The sequence below is a fragment of the Dermacentor albipictus genome, chromosome 8 (genome assembly GCF_038994185.2).
Source record: "Dermacentor albipictus isolate Rhodes 1998 colony chromosome 8, USDA_Dalb.pri_finalv2, whole genome shotgun sequence".
Taxonomy (NCBI): Eukaryota; Metazoa; Arthropoda; class Arachnida; order Ixodida; family Ixodidae; genus Dermacentor; species Dermacentor albipictus.
In genome coordinates, this window is record NC_091828.1 from 107,142,191 (window position 1) to 107,161,776 (window position 19,586).

Sequence of the window (19,586 nt, forward strand, 5' to 3'; positions counted from 1 at the left end):
TTCTTATTACTCCTTCTTCCACCGAAGCAATCGAAGGCGATTTCCGAACGACGATCTTAATCGCCCCGCACTTTGGATGCTTGCTTAAGGGCTCCTGTAATGTGGGCGAAATCCATGCGAGTGCCCAAGATCATACGATCCCTGAACATGAGAGCCGGTCTGCGCGGGATGACGCAAGGCCTGCTCATGGGTCGGGTGTTTCTACTCGGATACGGACGCACAAATGAACAAGCGGAACCGAGGGACAGGTACGTTGCACCAAGGACTATACGCACGGTTACGAAAGTCACAAAGTGACACGAGCGGTTGTCACAACCCAGAAGTCATTCGAAAGGAGGAAAAGAAAAAAGAAAGGAGAACGTTCGGATCTTTAGTCAAGACGAGGAAACCCCGACACGTACGGCTCCCTAAATGCCTTCGTCTTTCGTGTCGTAGGTGCATATTTGTCGAGGGCACGGTCAGGAAACACAGCTTTGCCTTAGCGTACGCGGTAGCGTCTTCTTTTCGTAACTGTATGAAGGTTTATTACCGCCTTTCGTTAGACGGCGACATTGACAAAAGCAATGTAGACAGAACGTGCCGGCGGGTAAACTGCGCTTTCCACAATTAAGTCGACAGGCGCTGTCATCTTGAAGACTTTGGGCTGCTAAAAGGAATGTGAAAGGCTCTAAAGAAAGCTGCAGCGTTAGGTCAGAGAAGGAACGTAATTGGCTTTACGTTACCGTCGAGGTGTGTATGGGTCGTATAGATCATTTCAGACCCAGTCGGAGGGGGATGGCATCTAGGAAAGACTGGGCTGCTAAGAGAAATCTGGAAGGCTCTAAAAAGCTGAGGCGTCAGGTTCAGAGAGAGGACTTATTGGCTTTACGTTATCGCCTAGGCGTTTGCAGCTTACATAGATCCTTCCGTACTCAGTCGGAGGTCGATGACACCCTGGAGGCACTCGACTGATAACAGACATGTGAAAGGCAGTAAGATCTTTGACAGAGACTGAAATTTCTGGATTTTGTAAAGAAAGGAAAATGCTTGGACATAATGTTAACAAGAGCGCTAATCTATTGCTTGTTCAAAATGCTATAGCTTGTATGCAAAGAGTAGTTCAAACGCTATGCCGTTCTAGTCCAATCATCCGCGGATTTGACTTGAAACCAACACCACGTGCAGTACACTGAGATGGGAAAGTTAAATTTTCGGGCGTCTACAGCGTGCTCAAAGTCGGACTGATTTGAACAGAGCATAGACGAATGATTTCGTTTTAGCGCGCCGATCGGCAAAACACTTCGGGCAAGGCAGACCGTAGTTGCTTTCAACATAGTTGCAGACCACTCTGCTTTCCCGCTTTACAAGCGCGTGATCAGCTCTTCAATGAGGCATCGTCTATTTTGAGAAAACGGCTAATGCGCACGGTCTCCCAGCCGGATTACACCCCGACTCCCAATCCCCTTCAAGGTGTGCGATTTGCAGACTCATCTCGTTTCTGATCTCAAACCGCCAGGCTGATATGATCGGTTGCATAACAATTAAGGTCAACTACGGCGCAACTAGAAGAGCGCGATAAGCTCTCCGTCTCCCTTTTCTAGTCCGGCGAGTTCGCTATCGGTTGCCTTCCGCTCGCTGCTGACACTGGGAAAATTGCGGAAAGATACAAAGCAGGCCAAGTTTATCGGTTGCCTTCTGCTCGCAGCTGACAACGGGAAAATGATATAAATATGCAAAGCAGGCCAAGTTCAGCTCAAGCGAGACGTATATCCAGCGTCAGGGATTTCGCATGAGACAAGAGGGTACTTACGCTCAAGATGAGTCACTAGCAGGCCAAGTTGGAAGTGTTTCGCATCTGGTGCACAGACCAGACTTGCGCGCCGTCTGTCTTACCGAAAGTGTTTTGCCGATCGGCGTCCAAAACGAAATCGTTCGTCTGTGCTCTGTTGAAATCACTCCGGCGTTGAGCACGCTGTAGACGCACGAGATTTTTCGAAATATCTTAACCATGTCTTAACTTTCACATCACAATATGTACTGCCTCGGCTATGCTCCATTCGACACATGCACCCGAGTTCTTATCTGCAGCCCTGGTTATCAAATCGGCAACGTTCTGAAGGATTCCGCAAGTTCTACACCCAAAACGAGAAAAATAAAAATATCAAGGGCAGAATCTACTGAGACCGCCGTCTCCCGAGTCCGCTACAGTCGGCCTCAAAAGTTTACGCACCGCAGTATCTAAACTAAAGCCGAATACTTCTGCCACCCGGGCAGTACGAGTGCGTGGAAGCAACGTAGTTTCGTATTGTTTTGATTACTACTGTCACAAACTGCTCGGAAATTGAAAATCATATACAGCGGCCCGTAAACTTTTAACGCCGACTGTTACCACAGTACGCACGATAAGCAAACACCCGCCAGCGTCTCGAACATTCCGCCAAGCACCGGGACCGAAAAGAACTTTCGGACCGGCGCAACAAAGTCCAACTTTCTCCGCACGCGTCAGTCAAGCGAGGGGACGCACTCGAATGGTCACGAACAAAAAAAGAAAAAGAAAGCAAACTGACGAATTGCACGGACCGATGCATTCGACGATGAAAAAGAAACAGCCGCTCCTCGTTTCTGGCCCGACGTGCCACAGACGTTTATTCAAAAACTGCAAGCATCCTTCTATCGCAGGGTTCTTTCCCGCTATGTCGTCAGCTGCTCAAACAACATCCGCCGGTGCCGCAGCCGGCAAGCAAGCCGGCGATAAAAGATGCAACGGAAAAAGTTTAGCTAAAACTCGGCCACGAAACAAAGAGTTTCGCTCGCTTCAATTCGTGTGTGCTCTCCTACGCGTGTCGTCTTCGAACGCCAATAAAGAAAGTCGCGAATTGTCGTCAAGTGCTCGAAAGTGCACTCACCCTTCCGTAGACGCCGTCACGACGGCAACTTTCCCCGCAAGCTTCTTGGCGCTCGACGCGGTGGACATCGAAACCCGTGCAATCGGCGTGGCGTTGGACGAAGAAATCCGAGTCAAGGTGGACAGCATGTGTACGGTGCCCATGTTGCGAACTTCGTTGATCAAGTCACCGCGTAGCATTCAACGGTCGAACCGCGCACCGGTTGTGACGAACAGACTGCGCGACGCTGGCTCAGTTTTTGCCACCAGCGCAGCAGTCACGAGACTTTTTTGTCAGGTTCAGAGGGGAGACGGAACGAAGGGCGCCACTCGCCCATACAATTCGAGAGATCCGCTGGGCTCAGCGCGTGTGGTGGAGAGGTGGAGAGTCCTTGACGCTCGCAGCGCCGCAGCAGTGTCGCGCGGGCAAACGAACAACTAGCGAGACGGGGAAACTATTCCGGTTCCCCGGCAGAAGCGCGGGTTCTTTGAAAGAAGTACTAAGTGGTTGTTTTATTTATCTATCAAATAGCATTTGATGGAGACTATGTACAGTTGTATACAATAGGACAAATAAAAGAAAATATAGTGATAGGTCATGGTAAAAAATTTTAAAAATGGTCGCTTGCGCTGGGCACTTCGACAACGCTTTTGCAAGTACCGACACGTATTTTCGAAGTTCCTCATCGCGTACGAAAAGATGACACTGGAAAGAATATTTCACTCCGATACCACAGTTTGTTTTGGAGCTCCGGATTTGGCGGTTATCTACATTATTGTGGCCTCATCACCACGAGCAATACTCGAAATCGTGTATCAGCTAACAAGGCTAAGTACGGCGACGTTGCTCCTCAAAAAATTAAGCACATCGCAGGTACTGTAATAGTCGATGCTATGCGAAGCACTTTGCAGGTAATTGGTTAGTCAGCATTGTTTGGGATTACGCAGAATGTTACCACTTTTCAAGCCACCGCTTTCCGATGAAGGTTGCGTAAACTGACGGTTGGAGACGCCTTTAGCGTAGGTGAAAGCACCGATATCAAAATATTTAATATTTTAGTCCCGCTAACAGATGACCACATTGCTGCTGACCGCATCATCGCCCAGTGGCGCTCACCATCCCGACGTCATCACTTGCTCCTCCATGATTGGTTAAGAATAAAGCTGCAGAAAACCACTTCGATGCAGCAAAAACGTGATAAAACATGACTTTATTTCATTTTTTCCTTGTTGTATTTCGTGTATTAACGCAGACAGACACATTTGCCAAAAAAAAATTGTTGTTACAACCACAAAACACGGTAGGGGCTCTGGCTATTCTTTAGCCTCCTATGGTGTGGCGGCATACGTACCTCTATCCTCTGAGCCCAAAAGATGTTCTCCAGTGCACGCCGTGAAGGTTGTTGGACAGCAAAAGCTCCACACGACAATTAGATAGAGTGTCCATTGCGCCGTAGGTCGAAATTATTCAGGTGGCGACATTCAAATGCACTTTACCTATTTGTCTAAGGTGCCTGCGATTTGACTTGCGTCGCTAGTTCGTGCACCTACAAAGAGTGAACCAGAGCGAAGAGATATTTCGCCGCGCCTCGTATGCACTCTGGTCTTCAGGAGACCTCACTTTACGTGACCTTCCCATAGAGCTGTCACAACACAATTCAGTTGACAGAGGGGTTCTTCTTTTACGTAAGAAAATTTAGTTACGCCACCCTATGCAACAGTCAAGCTGCCGTCGCCGTGGCAGCTTGCGAATTAGTTATCCTTACTAGGAAACGTATGCGGGGAGCGCTACGTGCTCCACAATGCATGTAGACGCAGGAGCGCCTTGTCATCAGTTATGTGGTTCGGATGCTTGTTTTGAGCTTGTTCTTTAGTGAAACGCATGCTGTTCTGTATGTTGCATGCGTGATTCCAAAGAATGTATGCACTATTCATTTCCCTTTGTTGAGTGCTTGTAGCCTCTGCCTTAGGGGGTATGAAGAGAAGAAGGTGGGCAGAAGAAAAAAGGAAAATAAAATAAGTTCAGGTCGTGTGACAGGCGCGCGCTCACGCCGCACTCGCAACCAATCAGAGCCGTTTCAGTTCAGTCTCGGGAAAACGGATGGGACGGCCACGCGTTGCGCGTTCCCCCGAGGAATGGGCAGCGGTCGACGAGAACTCGCCCGTGAAAGGGCTCGCCGATCCAGCCGTTGGAGCCTTACGAGCCGAGGCAACCCGACAGCAACGAGATCATGAGCTGAGGGAGCGACGGGCCGAAGCAAACCAGCGCCTTTCACGGTGGGTTAGTTATACCTTGACGAGGGCCAGGTGCACTGAGGACAAGCTTCGCTTAGCCCCATTTCCCGGCAGGGGAAGGGTTGGTCTTTTGTTTCTAGCTGCGATGGAAACGTAGCTCTTCACAATTCTAAAGGCGAGGAAACCGCCATGCAACAAGAAACTTTACGGCGGATGTGGACGGTTTCTGTGTACGGAGCCGAAGTCGCAACAGTGATGTATTGCACTTGTTACATTAAAGAACCATCGAACATGCTCTGGCCACGACTGCGGCTTTCAAAAAAAATATTTGTTGAATACCCTCAGATTCGAAAGCCGCAAGAGTTTCACAAAGAACTTCATTGCTAACGAGTTCCTTTTAAACAAACTTGCGAAATGCAAAGGAAAGGCCAATTGAAAAGCTAGATACGTCAACACACATTTACGTGTCCAACGTAGCTTGGCAATGGCGGCTGACTGGGCGTGCGGGCGAGACCGTATGATGGAAGTGGTATGCGCAAATCCGCGGCCCAGCGACATGGTTGCCTCTGAAAGAACGAACGAGTAAGCCTTTACTGCAACAGTGACTTGTCACTCCAGGTGCTGGGAGGGTCGTCCCTTATTCCAGAAGCCCTCTGGCCTGGACCGCCCGCCGGGTCCGGCCGACGAGTTGGCGCGCGTCGTCCTAGGTTCCGGCTTGGAGTTCGTAGCCTCCCACGCTTCAGTGAGGAGGTTTGGGCGTGCTACTGCTGCTGCTGCTGCTGCTGGTTGTGTCGCTGCGATGCTTTCTAGGGAGTGCTTACATTGCAGCAGAAGGTGTGCCAACCCTGTCGGGCACGTTGCAATGTGGACAGGTGTAGCTGTATAGCATCGGTCGGATGGGATGCAGTAAGATGCCGTGTGTGTGAAAGTATTACTCTTGAGTCGCCTGTAGTCGGCGCCTTCGTCTTCCGTTAGTTTTTTTTTTTTGACGTGGAGGAGGATGTAGCCGGCGTCCAAGCCGCTAGCGCTGCAGTAGTGGCTTGGCAAGTATGCGGTGTGGTTTCGGTTTCCTTCGCTGACGTGGGTAGGTGGGATGGGTCATAGGATTTCGTGCCGGGAGGCCCGGTTGACACTTGCGCGGGCAGCGGTGTGTGCTGCTTCGTTCTTTGCCTCTGAGGGACAGAATCAATATCTAGAAGTCGGTGACAACTTCAGAATGAAATAAAAAAAAAGTCAAGCTCGTCCCACGAAAAACGCAGTGCCCGTGCCGTCTACCTCTGACAGAGAGTCAAGCCTGGTGGAGTCCGCTCACATGTTTATGATGTTGATATAATGTCAGACTAACTGGAAAATAAAAGCTAGTTGTCTCAAGGTAAAACTTTAGCTATGGTTGAGCTGGGATATGAGGATCGCCAACAAAATTTGCCCCGGACGTTTCATCCTGAAACCACTAATACAAAGTGAAATCTGTGCGGAGAAAAACGGTTGTTTTTAAAATGCGCAAACACTTGACGTCAGGCAAATAAGCGAACCTAATTGGCTGGCGCGCACCTACGCAAATTGCGTTTTGTGTGTGTGACGGCGCACATGTAACCTCGTAACTCTTAGGTTGTCACGGGTAGGCTGTGCCTTTGTAGGCTGTGCCTTTGTGAGCTGCAGGCGCCGAAAGTGAACGCGGAGCCTCAAGCACGTCATGGCTGCCATGTTTTAGACACCACCTATTACGATCGATTTGAATGTCCGTTTTACTCGTAGCATTATCGTTTCGAAAGTTTGCCCAACGCCGTGGATGATTAACTATACAGGGTGATCGTTTGTATGTTTTACGAAATTAAAGGAAAAATTTTGCCTGCGGCAGATAATAAAATTCTTGTCGTCGAACTGGATTATTCGAGGAGGCGTATACCACGAGAAACCGAAGCGCAAATTCAACAAGATAGCAAAAAAAAAGAGTAATTAACGTCTTCCCTTGCGGCACATTTTCAATTTACGAATAACGCCAAATAGACCGTGTTAAACTCGTGAGGGGGGAGAGTAGCGCGCTTCTTTCCTTTACTCCACGCTATTGTTTTATCGTGCCCCTCCTAAGATGGAAGTGGTCCGGCTTCACTTTTGGGGCGTCATTTCCGGATTTCCACCCCAGCAACATTTTTTTAAAGCCTCCTTGACCGCTACCGCGCACCTAGCGCGGAGGCGCCCGCTCATTGGTGCAATGATTAGACAATATGAGAGGAAGGAGGCAGCCGAGGGCTATGTCTACTCGGACGCCCGTCGTTTACCCGCCACAGCTGTTTCTGCTCTCGGACTGCAGACATGGCTCGAGCGAAGAAGGTTATGTGGGTGCATTGTGTCACATTGCGTACCTATCATCGAGGAGACGGGCGCTACCCCCCGTGTTCTTCTGAAGTGGTTGCCCTTGTGCTACGCTTCAGGCATCCACTGAGTGCTCGGCCACTCGAGGTCCTTGCCTCTCTGCCGCAGTTCGAGCCCCTTAAAGTTCGATTGAACTGTTCCCCTCTTCCCGCGGGTCGGAATGAGTGGCCCAGTGGTACCCAGCACCAACAGCCAAAGATTTCTCCCATTACGAGGACTGCGACGCGGGTGACGTCACGCTCCCCCCCCCCCCCCCGGCCCTCGTTCCTGCCGACGATAGGTCGCCAAGGGCCTTTAGGGCAGAACCAGCACATTGTTAGATGACAGAGTCGCCACCAGTAGCCCAGTCGGTCAGGTGCGCTCATACCGCTACCCGTACGTTATCTTCCGCTATCTTCGTTCATATGTTATGAAGCAGTGTTTTGGGTCCTGACTAAAACAGTGCTGCAAAGCAAGAGCGAAGTTGCCACAAGTGCCGTAAGCGCCAGTGTGTGATCCCTTGGGTGATCCGCGGCGATTTCCCGAGCTTGAAGGACTCGACAACAACTTTTCTCCTTTTCTGAGCGAGATAATATTAGTTAAAGGAAACACTTGAACCGTTCGTGGGAAATACTGCAAGCAGTTTTATCGAAGAAAGCGACTCCGTGGACTAACGATCGCGCGATAGGCTCAGCCTTTGCGACGAAAGTATCACGCCGGACACTTGCTGCACTGTAGACTGCACAAACCGCCTTGGAACGTTGAACGTTTTGTATTGGTGTGACGCGATTCTTGCCGAGTGAGGCAGGCTGGCGTTTCGGTAAAATCACGATTACAGCGCTCTCAACGTTGCAGTTGCACTTGTCGCCTCCCTACGAATGATTCGGAACTCTCGGCGATGTTTTAGTCTATACCGGCATGCATATCGCGGGGATTTTACCACTGGCTGAAGAACGCGTCGGCGCATGCAGGCAGAACTAGATGTACGGTTACGCCGGGTCAAACAGTAAGAGGAATGTCGCCCCACAGCCCATCGGAATGCATGAGAGACACAAAGCGACACAGTCGTAGTGCCGCATTCTGCACAAATCGCGAGTCTTACTTTTTTTGCAGGCAAATCGAGTTTTACGCGCTTGACAAAACGAGGCGTGTTGCGTCCACTTAACTTCTGTTTAAGTGACCAAGCGTTAATTTACCGAGGAACAGTTGATGGCATTCGATTAGACGAGTAGAAGCGTTTACATGAAAGGCGAATTCGTTTTTGTTAACTTTTATCGCCACAGGCACGGAATTTGAAGTTATGTAGCCAAAGGACTCTAATAATCATTCATCGCTCCGGAGCGAATTCAGCCTTGTCATTCGCGACAGCGAAAGACTCAAAACCGCGACAGCGATAAAACTTGAAATCCGCTTTAGCTAAGTCTATTATCCCTCCGGAACCAAGTATTGGCGATGTTTTGTCGTCAATATCGAGATCAGCCGTACTTTCTGGCGCTGTCAAACCTAAAAATAAGAAGACGCCACTGTTGTTGCAAAAGTGCGCTGATCTTTAAAACCAGGTGGCGCCACAACATTTGGCGTTCGCCATACGTCTGCAGCGCAAGAGGCTCCCTTAGTTTTGCGTGCGTTTTCGTAAACGGTCGAATCCACATTTAAAGTTGTCTGATATCCTTCTCGCGGTGACACATTGCGGGAGCGAGTGAGTGATGGAGTGATCACCAAGTGAATGAACGGCTGATCGAGTGAGTGTAAAAAGGTGTAAGTAAGGGACTGGAGAAATGGGTAGCGAGTGAGTGAGCAACCACGGAGTGAATGAGTGGTCGAGCAGTCATTTAGTAAGCGAGCGACAATGGGAGTGATACGTGTAAGTGGATGAGTGATTGGGTGCGTAATCATGGAGCGATCATGGAGCGAATAAATGTCCAGTGATCTTCAAAGGGAGGAGTGATAATTTAATGAGCGAGTGGCAGAGTGAGTGATTGGGTAAGGGCATGAGCTGTTGAATAAGCAGTCGTGGAGTGAACAAATGTCGAGGGGTCATGAGAGGGGCGAGTGGTTGTCGAGAGAGTGAGCAAGATAGCGAGTGAATGAGTGAGTGATTAAGTGATTGGGCGTAGTGAGTGTGTGACCTTAGAGAGTATGAGCGATCCAGTGCATGATCATCGAATGAGCGATTGATAATCGAGTGAGTGAGTGAGTGAGTGAGTGAGTGAGTGAGTGAGTGAGTGAGTGAGTGAGTGAGTGAGTGAGTGAGTGAGTGAGTGAGTGAGTGAGTGAGTGAGTGAGTGAGTGAGTGAGTGAGTGAGTGAGCGAGCGAGCCAGCGGGTGATTGAGTGTTAATGATCACGATGGAAATGAGTGATCCTCTGGTGTCGAATGATCAGCCAGAGTGAGGGAGGATTGAGTGGGGAAGAGAGTAAGTGAGAGATCGCCTAAGTTACTGCATCGGAAATCGGCGCGTGGATTTTGTAATTTTGCTTGGGGATTTGAATCGTTCTTTCACGAAATATTCGTTCTAGCGGCATTTCACCAACATAGTAGTCGTGCTTGTAGCCGGCGTGTTAGCGCTCAAGCCCCGCACCAAGACTGCACTATTTCTTTTGAAACTTTTGAAATAGAAAATAGAAGCGAACAGCGACCGTAAAAGCTCGGCGCCCACCTCTTGAATATATACGAAACCTCGGTATTCAACACGTTCTGCCGTCGGCAACGAGACTCAAGTCGTCCCGTCAAATGGCCTGGCGTGGAAGAATTTCCTGCAATGTTTAATGCCTCCTCCGCCACTTTCGGAGTTGTTCCTTGTATATTTCTCGGAATTCCCTACCATCTTGCGTAGGTCCTCTGTCTTGCTGGTATTCTGACTGAAACTTTTTTTCAACAAACGTTTTTTTCCGCCAACATTTAGATACTAATCAAACCTTTTGTGCATGAAGCATCGCTCGCAAGCCCTAACCCCTTTTCTGACCCTCGACCTGTGCGGGCATTCTTCGAGACCTCTATTGCATTCGAGAACAAGCTAACGAGTGAATGAGAATCAAATTAATATATTCCTTACCTATTGCGTGCTATCCCATGACAACGCGGTTGATCTTGGTCGGATGCACGCTACAAAAAAAAGGGGGGGGGGGAACGATGCCAAGTAGCAGACGAAAGAACACTGCGGTTTTCATCTTCTGTTTCTTTACTTATGCTGTGCCTGTTTATTTATTTATTTATTTATTTATTTATTTATTTATTTATTTATTTATTTATTTATTTATTTATTTATCTATTTATTTATTTATTTTAGGCTGGCAGACGGCAGAAGCATTACGTGCGCTTGCATGGAGGAAGAGTTACTTGTCGCTGCAACTGTATCGAAGCCAGGTGAATGAAAAAAACCGGATCCAGTAGCCCCGGGATAGCAGACGACACTTCCCGCAGCGCGCCGCGCTCGTCTGCTACACACGCCACAGGCCGCGCCGAGTCCTTGTCACCCTCACTTCTCCTGCCGTTCTATAAAGGCGGCCAGGCATAAAAATCACACGCAAGAGAACAATAGAATGACTCCCTCCGTATAGTCAACCACCTCTTCCCGTCAGGCTAGCCCTTGCGTCTGAGAAGTAAAGAACAAGAATGAAGGTGAGTTGATTGGACAAGGACCTCAGGCGGAACAAAAGCGCGAGCAGACGACCGCTATCACACGCACCCCGCTCTCGCACTCATAACATGCGCACGCGCAGCGTCAAACAAAACAGCACACTAAAATCCAAAAAGCGCGAGGAGAAGGTCCGACGCACCACAGTCACGTCACTACGTGAGTGCTAAAAATGTGATGCGAAGTTGCGAGAACCAATGTGCCGCCAACTTTTAGATACTAACAGACGTTTGCGCCCTCTTGTTTTGCAGGTTCAAGCATGTCACACTTTTATTTTAAACATTTTTGGTAAAATTTAGTGTATTTTATTGTCACGAGATGGCGCTATAATCGCGAACAACCAAATTTAAGCATCCAAAATAAGGGTCAGTTTGGAACGCGATTTTTGTCACTGAAATCATCTACCGATCTGTTTAACGGTCGACGCTCGTTGGTGAAAGGGCGTCATATCAACGACAGAGAGAGAGAGAGAGAGAGAGAGAGAAGATGGCGGAGTGCGACGGACGGTCCATCCGACTTTCGGAAGAGCCCGGTCTGCACCTACGGGAAAGCTTCGTCCTTCGCGGTGGGTTGCCGAGGCAAGGCGAGATGTGAAGTTCGCGTCGACGAGCTGTATGGTTGGTGCCCTTGGAGCAAAAAAAAGCATGGGCCAAGGTAACGTTGCGGCGCTCAGGTGGGTTTGTGGCGCGCCACGCGCTTTTCGCATTACCGGCGGTGGTGGTGGCAGCTAGACCTCGATGCTATTAACGAGACAACAATATATCGCGTCTACGGGAAAGCAGCGAGCATTTATGGTCCGTCTGGAGTGTGCGATGAGAGCAAATTCTTTCCCCCGCGGTCGTCGGTAGGTGACTGAACTGCGTGAGAACGCGCTGTTTGTTGAAGGCGGAAAAGAGAAAAGAAATGAACCGAAAGCTAACCGCCGCGCCTTCGCGAGGCGTGGGTCGAGACGAGATTGGAGGAAATGATCGACGTGAATGGCCTGCAGCGCGTGTGTTTGCTGGCGAACATGTTTCATGCGGGGTGAAATGGTCCTGAACAAAGCGCTTCCTTTCTTTGTTTACGGTCCGCGCAACAGTGACTCGTACAATACGGTGCGACGCACGCGGCTTTGGGCAGGTGGGAGTGGCGGGCTGTCTTGCTTAGCAGACGACACACGCACAAACAAATCGAGCGAAGATGGCGGCTCCGAAGCGACGTCGTCTGCTGGCGCTCCTTGCGTCAAAGCAGAAGCCCGAGCAGACGACGCGTCCGATGTGCACAAAAACGATGCTGTGTAAGCTTTCTCGGTAGCTCCGTAGCAAGCGACACCAGCTGCGGGCAGCGAGGAACTATGGCGGTGTTCCGCAGTGAATGCATCCGTATGCTTCAGATGTTTACGTGGGGTGAGGCGATTCTGAAGAAAGCGCTCGTTTGTTTACGGTCTACGACGCGTGGCTTCGGGACCTTGGGAGTGGCGGCTGTGTTGCGTACTAGACCACGCACGCACAAACAGACGTGCGAAAATGGTTGCTGTGCAGCTACGTCGTTTCTTCGCGCTGTTCAAAACACAAGCCCGAGCAGGTGTCCTGTTCGAAGAGAAAAGGGAACGATGTTGCATAAACGTTCCGCGGTAGTTTCATAAGTTCCAAGTGACGTCACCCTGGGGCTTGACAGTGACGTACCAAGGTGGTGCCTATATATCCTGTTCAAGAAACGCTAAGAAGCTGTTTGCATAAGAGAAAGAATTATTGTAAACGTAGAAACACAAGATGTCACAATTGAAGCGAGCGTCGGATTGGTTCAAGTGTTTTTGGATCAAAACGTGTTTTCTTGAGCTGGTTTGCGCATGAAACCTTTCTATACGGCATGTTGTCCGTCATTATTCAGAAGAAAGGAAAGACCAGCAGGCCTCCATGGCTCCATTCTGGATGCACCAGTGGTCTTGACGCCAAAAAAGAAAGTTCGAAAATTTCCTGGTTTATGTTATTCATTCCTTTTAGAACACTTTATGGGAAAGAAATTAACCAGATCTCAGTAGCCACTATCAAAATCCATGACGTCGGAGGGAACTGGCGCGGGGATTTCGTGGAAGCGTAGCCACCTGTTTTAGAATTCTGCGTATTTTTCTATTTGCCTCCTTTTACAGTGACAGTGACTGCTTTTCTACTGCGGAAGCGTAACTTAATGACACACTGCTGCTTAAAATATTTCTTTCCTTTTAATGCGATCAGCATTCTCAGGATACTTGACGCACTCTCCGGTATACGTTTGCATGTTTCTGACTATTTTCGCGCCAGCTTGGGTCGTTGGGTAGCCCGTGGTCCAATGGGCAAGATACCGGGCTGCTGTGCTGAGACAAACCATTGGACCCACTTGGGTCACCGAGTATGTGACACTTGCTATGTGTCGCTCCTCAATGACAAAAAAAAAATCCTTTAAAACAATTCTGAGGACGCTTAGGCTTCGCTTTTAACAGTGGAACGCGATAGAATTCAAAGATCCCTGACTGCTTCTTACGCTTCCCGTCAACTGCAGCTCATGCAACCGCACTGTTTAACGGGATACTCTGGCAGCGAACGCTACGCACGATGGCGAGCTTTCTGGTAGAAACGCGGCCTCTTGCGCGGGCCCGTCCCGGAGCTAGTCAACAGCCGCGCCAAAAAAAACTTACATAATGTTCACGTTTATGTTACTGTTTCGCACTTTTAATGTTCAAAAGTCTGAGTAGACTTAACATAAAAGGCATGCGCTGTCAGTGTTCTGTTTCGTGACGTTTGTTTGTGGGCTGGCATTCTCAAAAATTCCGAGGAATAACTTTGTCTAGAATGTAAGACAAGTCACACCAGTAACTTCAGCGATAGAACGGTGTGGCAATATAACCCGCATATACCGCATGTTACGTAGTAATGCGTGGCATATACATATATGCGCAAATATATGCGGAAATTTTCGCCCGCGGACCACTCCGCCGACGCCGGCACCGGATTTTCTGTAACACGGGGCCCCTAACGCTCTCGCGTTAAAATTTCACCGTAATGGGCGGTATGGAACCCGCATCAATACATTCAGACACACGCCACGCGCAAACCTCGCGGCGGCGACTCCAGGTGGCGCAGTGTGTCCACGCGGATGCGAGAGAGAGAGAGAGGATATCGGCTGCAATACACGCCTCATACATGAAGCGTCCTTCCTTTCCCTAGATCACTATCATTATTTCGGCAGCGGCAATACGCGGTCTGTAGCTAAGTAGCTTCAGTGCTAATCGCACTAACGTCGAGGCTTAACCGGAGGATGTGTTCTGTCGGAATTTTGTGTGCGTGTGTGTGCGTCTCCTTAACTCGATCTTGTCATCCTCTTCGCTGCAGGGAACTGTGGATCGTCTCGCTGTGTGCGCTGGCGATGTCCGCGTCCTCGGTTCTGTGGAACGTGGAGATACCGAGGCCTCCGCCGAGGAGTGACTTCGGCTCCTGCGAGGCCGTCGATGGCCGCCGGCCGAACAGCGCCATCTCGCCGGCATCCGGCGATCTAGTCATCAACGTCACCCTGCTCCTGCCGGCGGTTCACCAGGGAGTGAGGGAGAGCGTCAAGTACCTGCAGAAGCACGGTGAGCGAAATGGCTGTGATTGTGAGTGAGTGAGTGAGTGAGTGAGTGAGTGAGTGAGTGAGTGAGTGAGTGAGTGAGTGAGTGAGTGAGTGAGTGAGTGAGTGAGTGAGTGAGTGAGTGAGTGAGTGAGTGAGTGAGTGAGCGAGCGAGCGAGCGAGCGATAATGTGAGCTCAATGAGTCACTGACGCAGTGTCATGACGCGCTGTCAGCCCATTTTCGCATCGTACTCGCTTTTCACGCCGCACTATACATCTGAGGGCTGTGTAGGTGTCGTTTGTTAGAGGGCATAGTCTGGGCCGCTGCAGATACGCGACCCTTAATGAAAGCAATAACAAATAGATACCGTGAGTGACCGCGAAGAACCCCTCTCCATTAATGTGTCGCTTCCAACTTTCCTTGTATCCAGTCGCTGACACGCGAACAGAGTCTATTGTTCGTCGTAGCGGTCGCCTTGACTCGCTTGCGTAGCGCGTTGCATCATTATTTCCGGAGCAGCATTGCGCGCTGTAGAAGTTGCGCGTACACCTGTCTTATGGCAGTCGAACATCGCATTTTCATTTTGCGGCGCGTTTATGATGGTTAGGACTATCGTTAGCTTCTTTCATAATACCTTACTTTCAGGAGAACACGTGCGCGGCCATGACATGGTCTAAGGTTGCCCACACTGCCAGGTGCTATGTAGAAGAATAAAGTCTTAAGAGGAAGCTTTAGCTCGGGCCCAACTCCGACGCGGCCTATTCAAGTACATGTAAAACGCAAAAAACGGCTTTTTGAGATAACCTCTGGACCGATTTCAATGAAATTTGTTGCATTGAAAGACGGTTCACGGAGCTCGTCAATAAGATTGCCAGAGTGATGCTGCTGGCGACAACTTATGACGATTCCTTCAGCCTCAACGTGTTATAAACCTTGCTACGACGTTGAGTCATTCTTCTCGCAGCACGGGAAGAACCCGCCGTATGCGCTAACGATTGTTCCTGTCGACGCCTTTGCACCTGCAGATACGAGTACGCTAGTTGAGGTCAGTTCGAAAAGACGGTAACCCTTCTGGTAAGGCCTGTGCTCCAGAGTTCCGGTATATTCCGTAAGCTTTAGTACCCTTGTGGATCGACTCAGGTTATCTAGTAATTTTGCTTCAGGACAGGCAATCCGCATAGAGGCTTTTTAAACACGCATCGTGACCGCATTAACTCGCTGTCTTCCAGCAACGTGACCCTTGCAACTGACTCTTCGCGTGTACTCATTCTCGCAGGCTTCCAGAAGTCCAAGTACGAAAACGTCACGTGGCCCAGGCTGAGGCGACGCCCCGGGGCCAGGGAGTACGAGACCGCGGCCTACGCTTCCCAGTTCGCCACCGAATACATCGCTCGCAGGTATAATGCATAAGCTGTAACCCACAATGCGCTCGACATCTTGCACAGTGCCAGTTGTGAGTTCATGCTTAAGGTCACGAGCGAGAACAACTCGGAAAAACTCGTTGGATGACTACGGTTGCCATCGTGTGTATATATGAGGGACGAGGTCTTGAGTAGGCTCAGTGAACAGGGACCGCATACACAAAGCTTCTAATGCGATTCCCATTCCTTGGGAACTCCACCAACTTTGAAGTATGATGTCCGCGTCCAACCTCTTTCACCCCACCCAGTGACCCTAGCTAGTTGTCTACTAGCTTGCAGTAATGGCGTCGCGATTTTAGCGCCGTCTCTCGAGGCGCCCTACTGCTACTGCGCCTGCGTATTGCGTGGCTGAGCGCGGGCCCTATGTTTAAAGTGATGTCCAATGGGTATGGAACCGAGGCACGCCGAGGCCTGATGCCTTCGTGTGCGCTATGTTCTCGCCGCTTGGTTAGAGTTGAATCGAGAGACAGCGCGAAGGTCAATTTGCTGGCCGCGGCTGCCGCTATTCCTCACGTTAGCGTTTTGACAGCAAGCGCCCGCGTTCATGCATCGAGTGAGGTGTGTCTATGTTTGCAGTGCGCCCCTGACACCGTGCTGGTCAAAATAGTAAGCGAATGTTTACAAACTAATACTGCCAATAAGACTACTATACTTACTTCGCATAGCCGTCTAATAATTTGCCATTGCAATCGACGCCTAGCCTTTCGGGCGAAACGGCAACTTTTTTTTTTACAGCGAAACTGTATAGCTCTACCTCCCAATGGGTCTGTCGTGTCGGTAGGCAAACACTCGGGAGGCGCACGCCGCTGGGTTCCTTGCATCACCAGCAGATGGCGCTCGCATCCGCGACAGCGGCGGCAGTGCGGAGGAACGAAAATAAAGGAACCGGAAAGCTCGCCTTCGCGCACAGCGTTCGCCGCAAGCGTTTCCCAGTAAGGATAATGGTTCCAAAGGTGCAGTTGCCGGGAAGCGGCAATTGTAGCATACGAAGCGGGGAGTGACGTAACTTCACTTTCGTATGTAAAAGGAGAACCCGCCTACCAATTGATTTGTGTTGGGACAGTGCGGAAAATGTGTGCCGATAGCGTACGCATCGTTATATGTGCACGCATTCTCTCTAACATTCCTGCTACGCTTGTCCAGGTTGAAACTGGCGCCAGACGACGTGCACGGTGCGGTCGCGTGCGTCGACGTCCGGGACACTGCGCTGGGCCGCCTCTGTCCCAAGGACCTGATCGACGAGGACATCGTGTGCCCGCGCAAGACGCTGCACTACCGCACTCCGGACGGCGCCTGCAACAACTTCGACAGGCCGTCGTGGGGCGCCACTTTCTCGACGCTCGTGAGACTCCTGCCCGCCAGGTACGCCGACGGTACGTCCTCCGCCTCGCCATTTGCCGCGGCACCCCAATTCTTTGTCGAGATAGTGTGTACCTCGTCACCGGTGCATATCCGCCAGTAGAATCCTGATGAAGGCGCATAACTCCTTCTGTGCAAGGGCGCTTTCTGCTGGATGATGAGAAGGTATCGAATATCCAGTGGAAACATTGAATGAGAGTTTGGTTCCCTTCTGCAACTATACTCTGTGTTCAAGACTGCGTCCATAATGGCTCTGCGCATGCGCTGCGAATTTTCATGCGATGGCGTTAGACAGGAACGTGGGCGCACCTCGGCAAGTTCTGATGACGATCAACAAAGTGCGTTGCTGAGCTAGTTGGTTCATTACTAAATGGAACAAAGGCGAGCGCAAACATCGAACGTGGACAGAAAAGAAAGGCAGAGGGACACAGGACAAGCGCCATCCTGTCCTGTCTCTCTGTCTTTCTTTCCATCCCATTCGAAGTTCGCGCTTGTCTTTATTCCATTCTGACGACAGTGGTTGTGCAGAAGAAAAGGCGTCTAATTCTGCAATCCTTTTGGGGTTAATGCCTCCCTGAAACCCGGGAGAACGGGAAAAATGGTCGAGCGCGCCACTGATTGGCGGAGAGGTGTGAGGGCGAGGAGGAAGGGCGAGAGGTGCCGGGCGCCGGTGTGATTGGATCGCTGGCGAGCGGGTGAGGAGGCAGTTTGATAGGGGTGCGCTCTCCGGTGCACGACCGGTCTGGAGTCAGAACTTCAGTTTGGCCTAGTTGGTGTTTACTGCATATCGTATTGACCACAAATAATGACTGGGACAGCGGAAGAGAATACAAAAACGACACGGGCGGTAACGATCATAACGATCATCACTATGCCTATCTTTATGTCCACTGCAGGTTGAAGGTCTCTCTCAGCGATCGCCAATTACCCCTGTCTTACGCTATACCTATTTCTAAGTTGTGCTTGCAAATTTCCTAAATTTATTATACCTAATTCTCTGAATTCTTCGACTGCGCTTCCCTTCCTTTGGTACCCACTGTGTAACCCTTATTAACCGCTTGTCTGCCGTACGCGCATGACATGACCTGCCCTGCTCGATTCGTTTTCTCGTAACCTCAACTAGAATATAGGCTAAACCTCCATTTGCTCTCTGCTAGATGGAAGAATGGCGCGAAACTATCTATCTAGGGACCTCGTGGGGAAGTAGTGCTCTTACACTTCTGGGATGCTATGGGGAAAAATACATAGTGGAAACCAACCAGGTGCACAGAAACGGCGAGATTTCTTGGTACGAACCTGTCTCCCAATTATAATGTATAATCTACCTTTGAAAGCACTAAGAAGGAGGCTGCGCGTCAATGTATAACAGGATGGCATAGCAATAAGGTTGGAGCGTATAGGCTTATAATGTGGTACCGAGAAGAGACGCGCCAACAAGAAAAATAAATTACGACAGAACTCATCTCGCGATGACTGCCGACGGTATGGGCGATCAGCATTCGAGCATTTTCGGAAGTCACGTTCATTCAACATCTCTGGTGGTCATTCTGAGACTTCAGTTTGCTCAGGCTGTTCGACATAGCCCAATTTTCTGTTCTATCAAGTTTCCGGCTAAACCTCTCGTTCAATTCTTTTTAAAGCATAACCGTACGAAGCAGTTCGAACAGTCGCGGAACTTCCCAGCTCCGAGTTTTTCTTTTATGCGTTGCATATTGCAATCACTCAGTTCAGCCCTTGGGCGCGGCCGGGAAGCCACCATCGAGGGTATGAGCCATTGTTCATTGCTGCGCGTCTCATATGTGGGTCTATTCTCTTTTAAGTTTGCTATGTTTGTTATTAAGTTGCTTCTATTTTTATGCGTTGCATATTGCAATCACTCAGTTCAGCCCTTGGGCGCGGCCGGGCAGCCACCGTTGACCTTTAGCGCAACCCCGTGACGTGACGTCACGACAGCCGGAGGAAAAGCTGGGCCCCATCTCGCGCAATATGCAACGCATTCTTGGCTTAACCAAGCTAAGCCTGGCAATTTTAACGCGACAGCGTTAAGGAGCTCGCGTCGCAGAAAAGCCGGTGTCGTCGGCGGCGGTGTCGGCGTCGTCGGCGTTGGCCGTGAGCGATAAATCCCAGCAGGCACTTCATGAATAAAAACAACTTGC

At 50.1% G+C, this 19,586-nt stretch overlaps 2 protein-coding genes across 4 annotated transcripts in view; one reads left to right on the plus strand and one right to left on the minus strand.

The window, feature by feature from the left end:
- Window positions 1–3,233, minus strand: part of LOC139048962 (dehydrogenase/reductase SDR family member 4-like) — a 49,078-nt gene extending 45,845 nt beyond the window's left edge. The window contains exon 1 of the mRNA XM_070523965.1: window positions 2,886–3,233. Within this exon, the coding sequence (XP_070380066.1) occupies window positions 2,886–3,064 (179 nt within the window). The 5' untranslated portion in view covers window positions 3,065–3,233. The remainder of the gene's footprint in view (window positions 1–2,885) is intronic.
- LOC139048961 (salivary peroxidase/catechol oxidase-like) overlaps window positions 123–19,586 on the plus strand; it is a 39,076-nt gene continuing 19,612 nt past the window's right edge. The window contains exons 1-4 of one of the 3 annotated variants that reach the window (XM_070523962.1): window positions 123–248; window positions 14,435–14,673; window positions 15,927–16,047; window positions 17,215–17,444. In XM_070523962.1, the coding sequence (XP_070380063.1) occupies window positions 148–248; window positions 14,435–14,673; window positions 15,927–16,047; window positions 17,215–17,444 (691 nt within the window). In that variant the 5' untranslated portion in view covers window positions 123–147. Of the gene's footprint in view, window positions 249–10,748; window positions 11,072–11,591; window positions 11,761–14,434; window positions 14,674–15,926; window positions 16,048–17,214; window positions 17,445–19,586 lie in introns of those variants that run through there. The other 2 variants (XM_070523964.1, XM_070523963.1) reach the window with 2 other exon arrangements.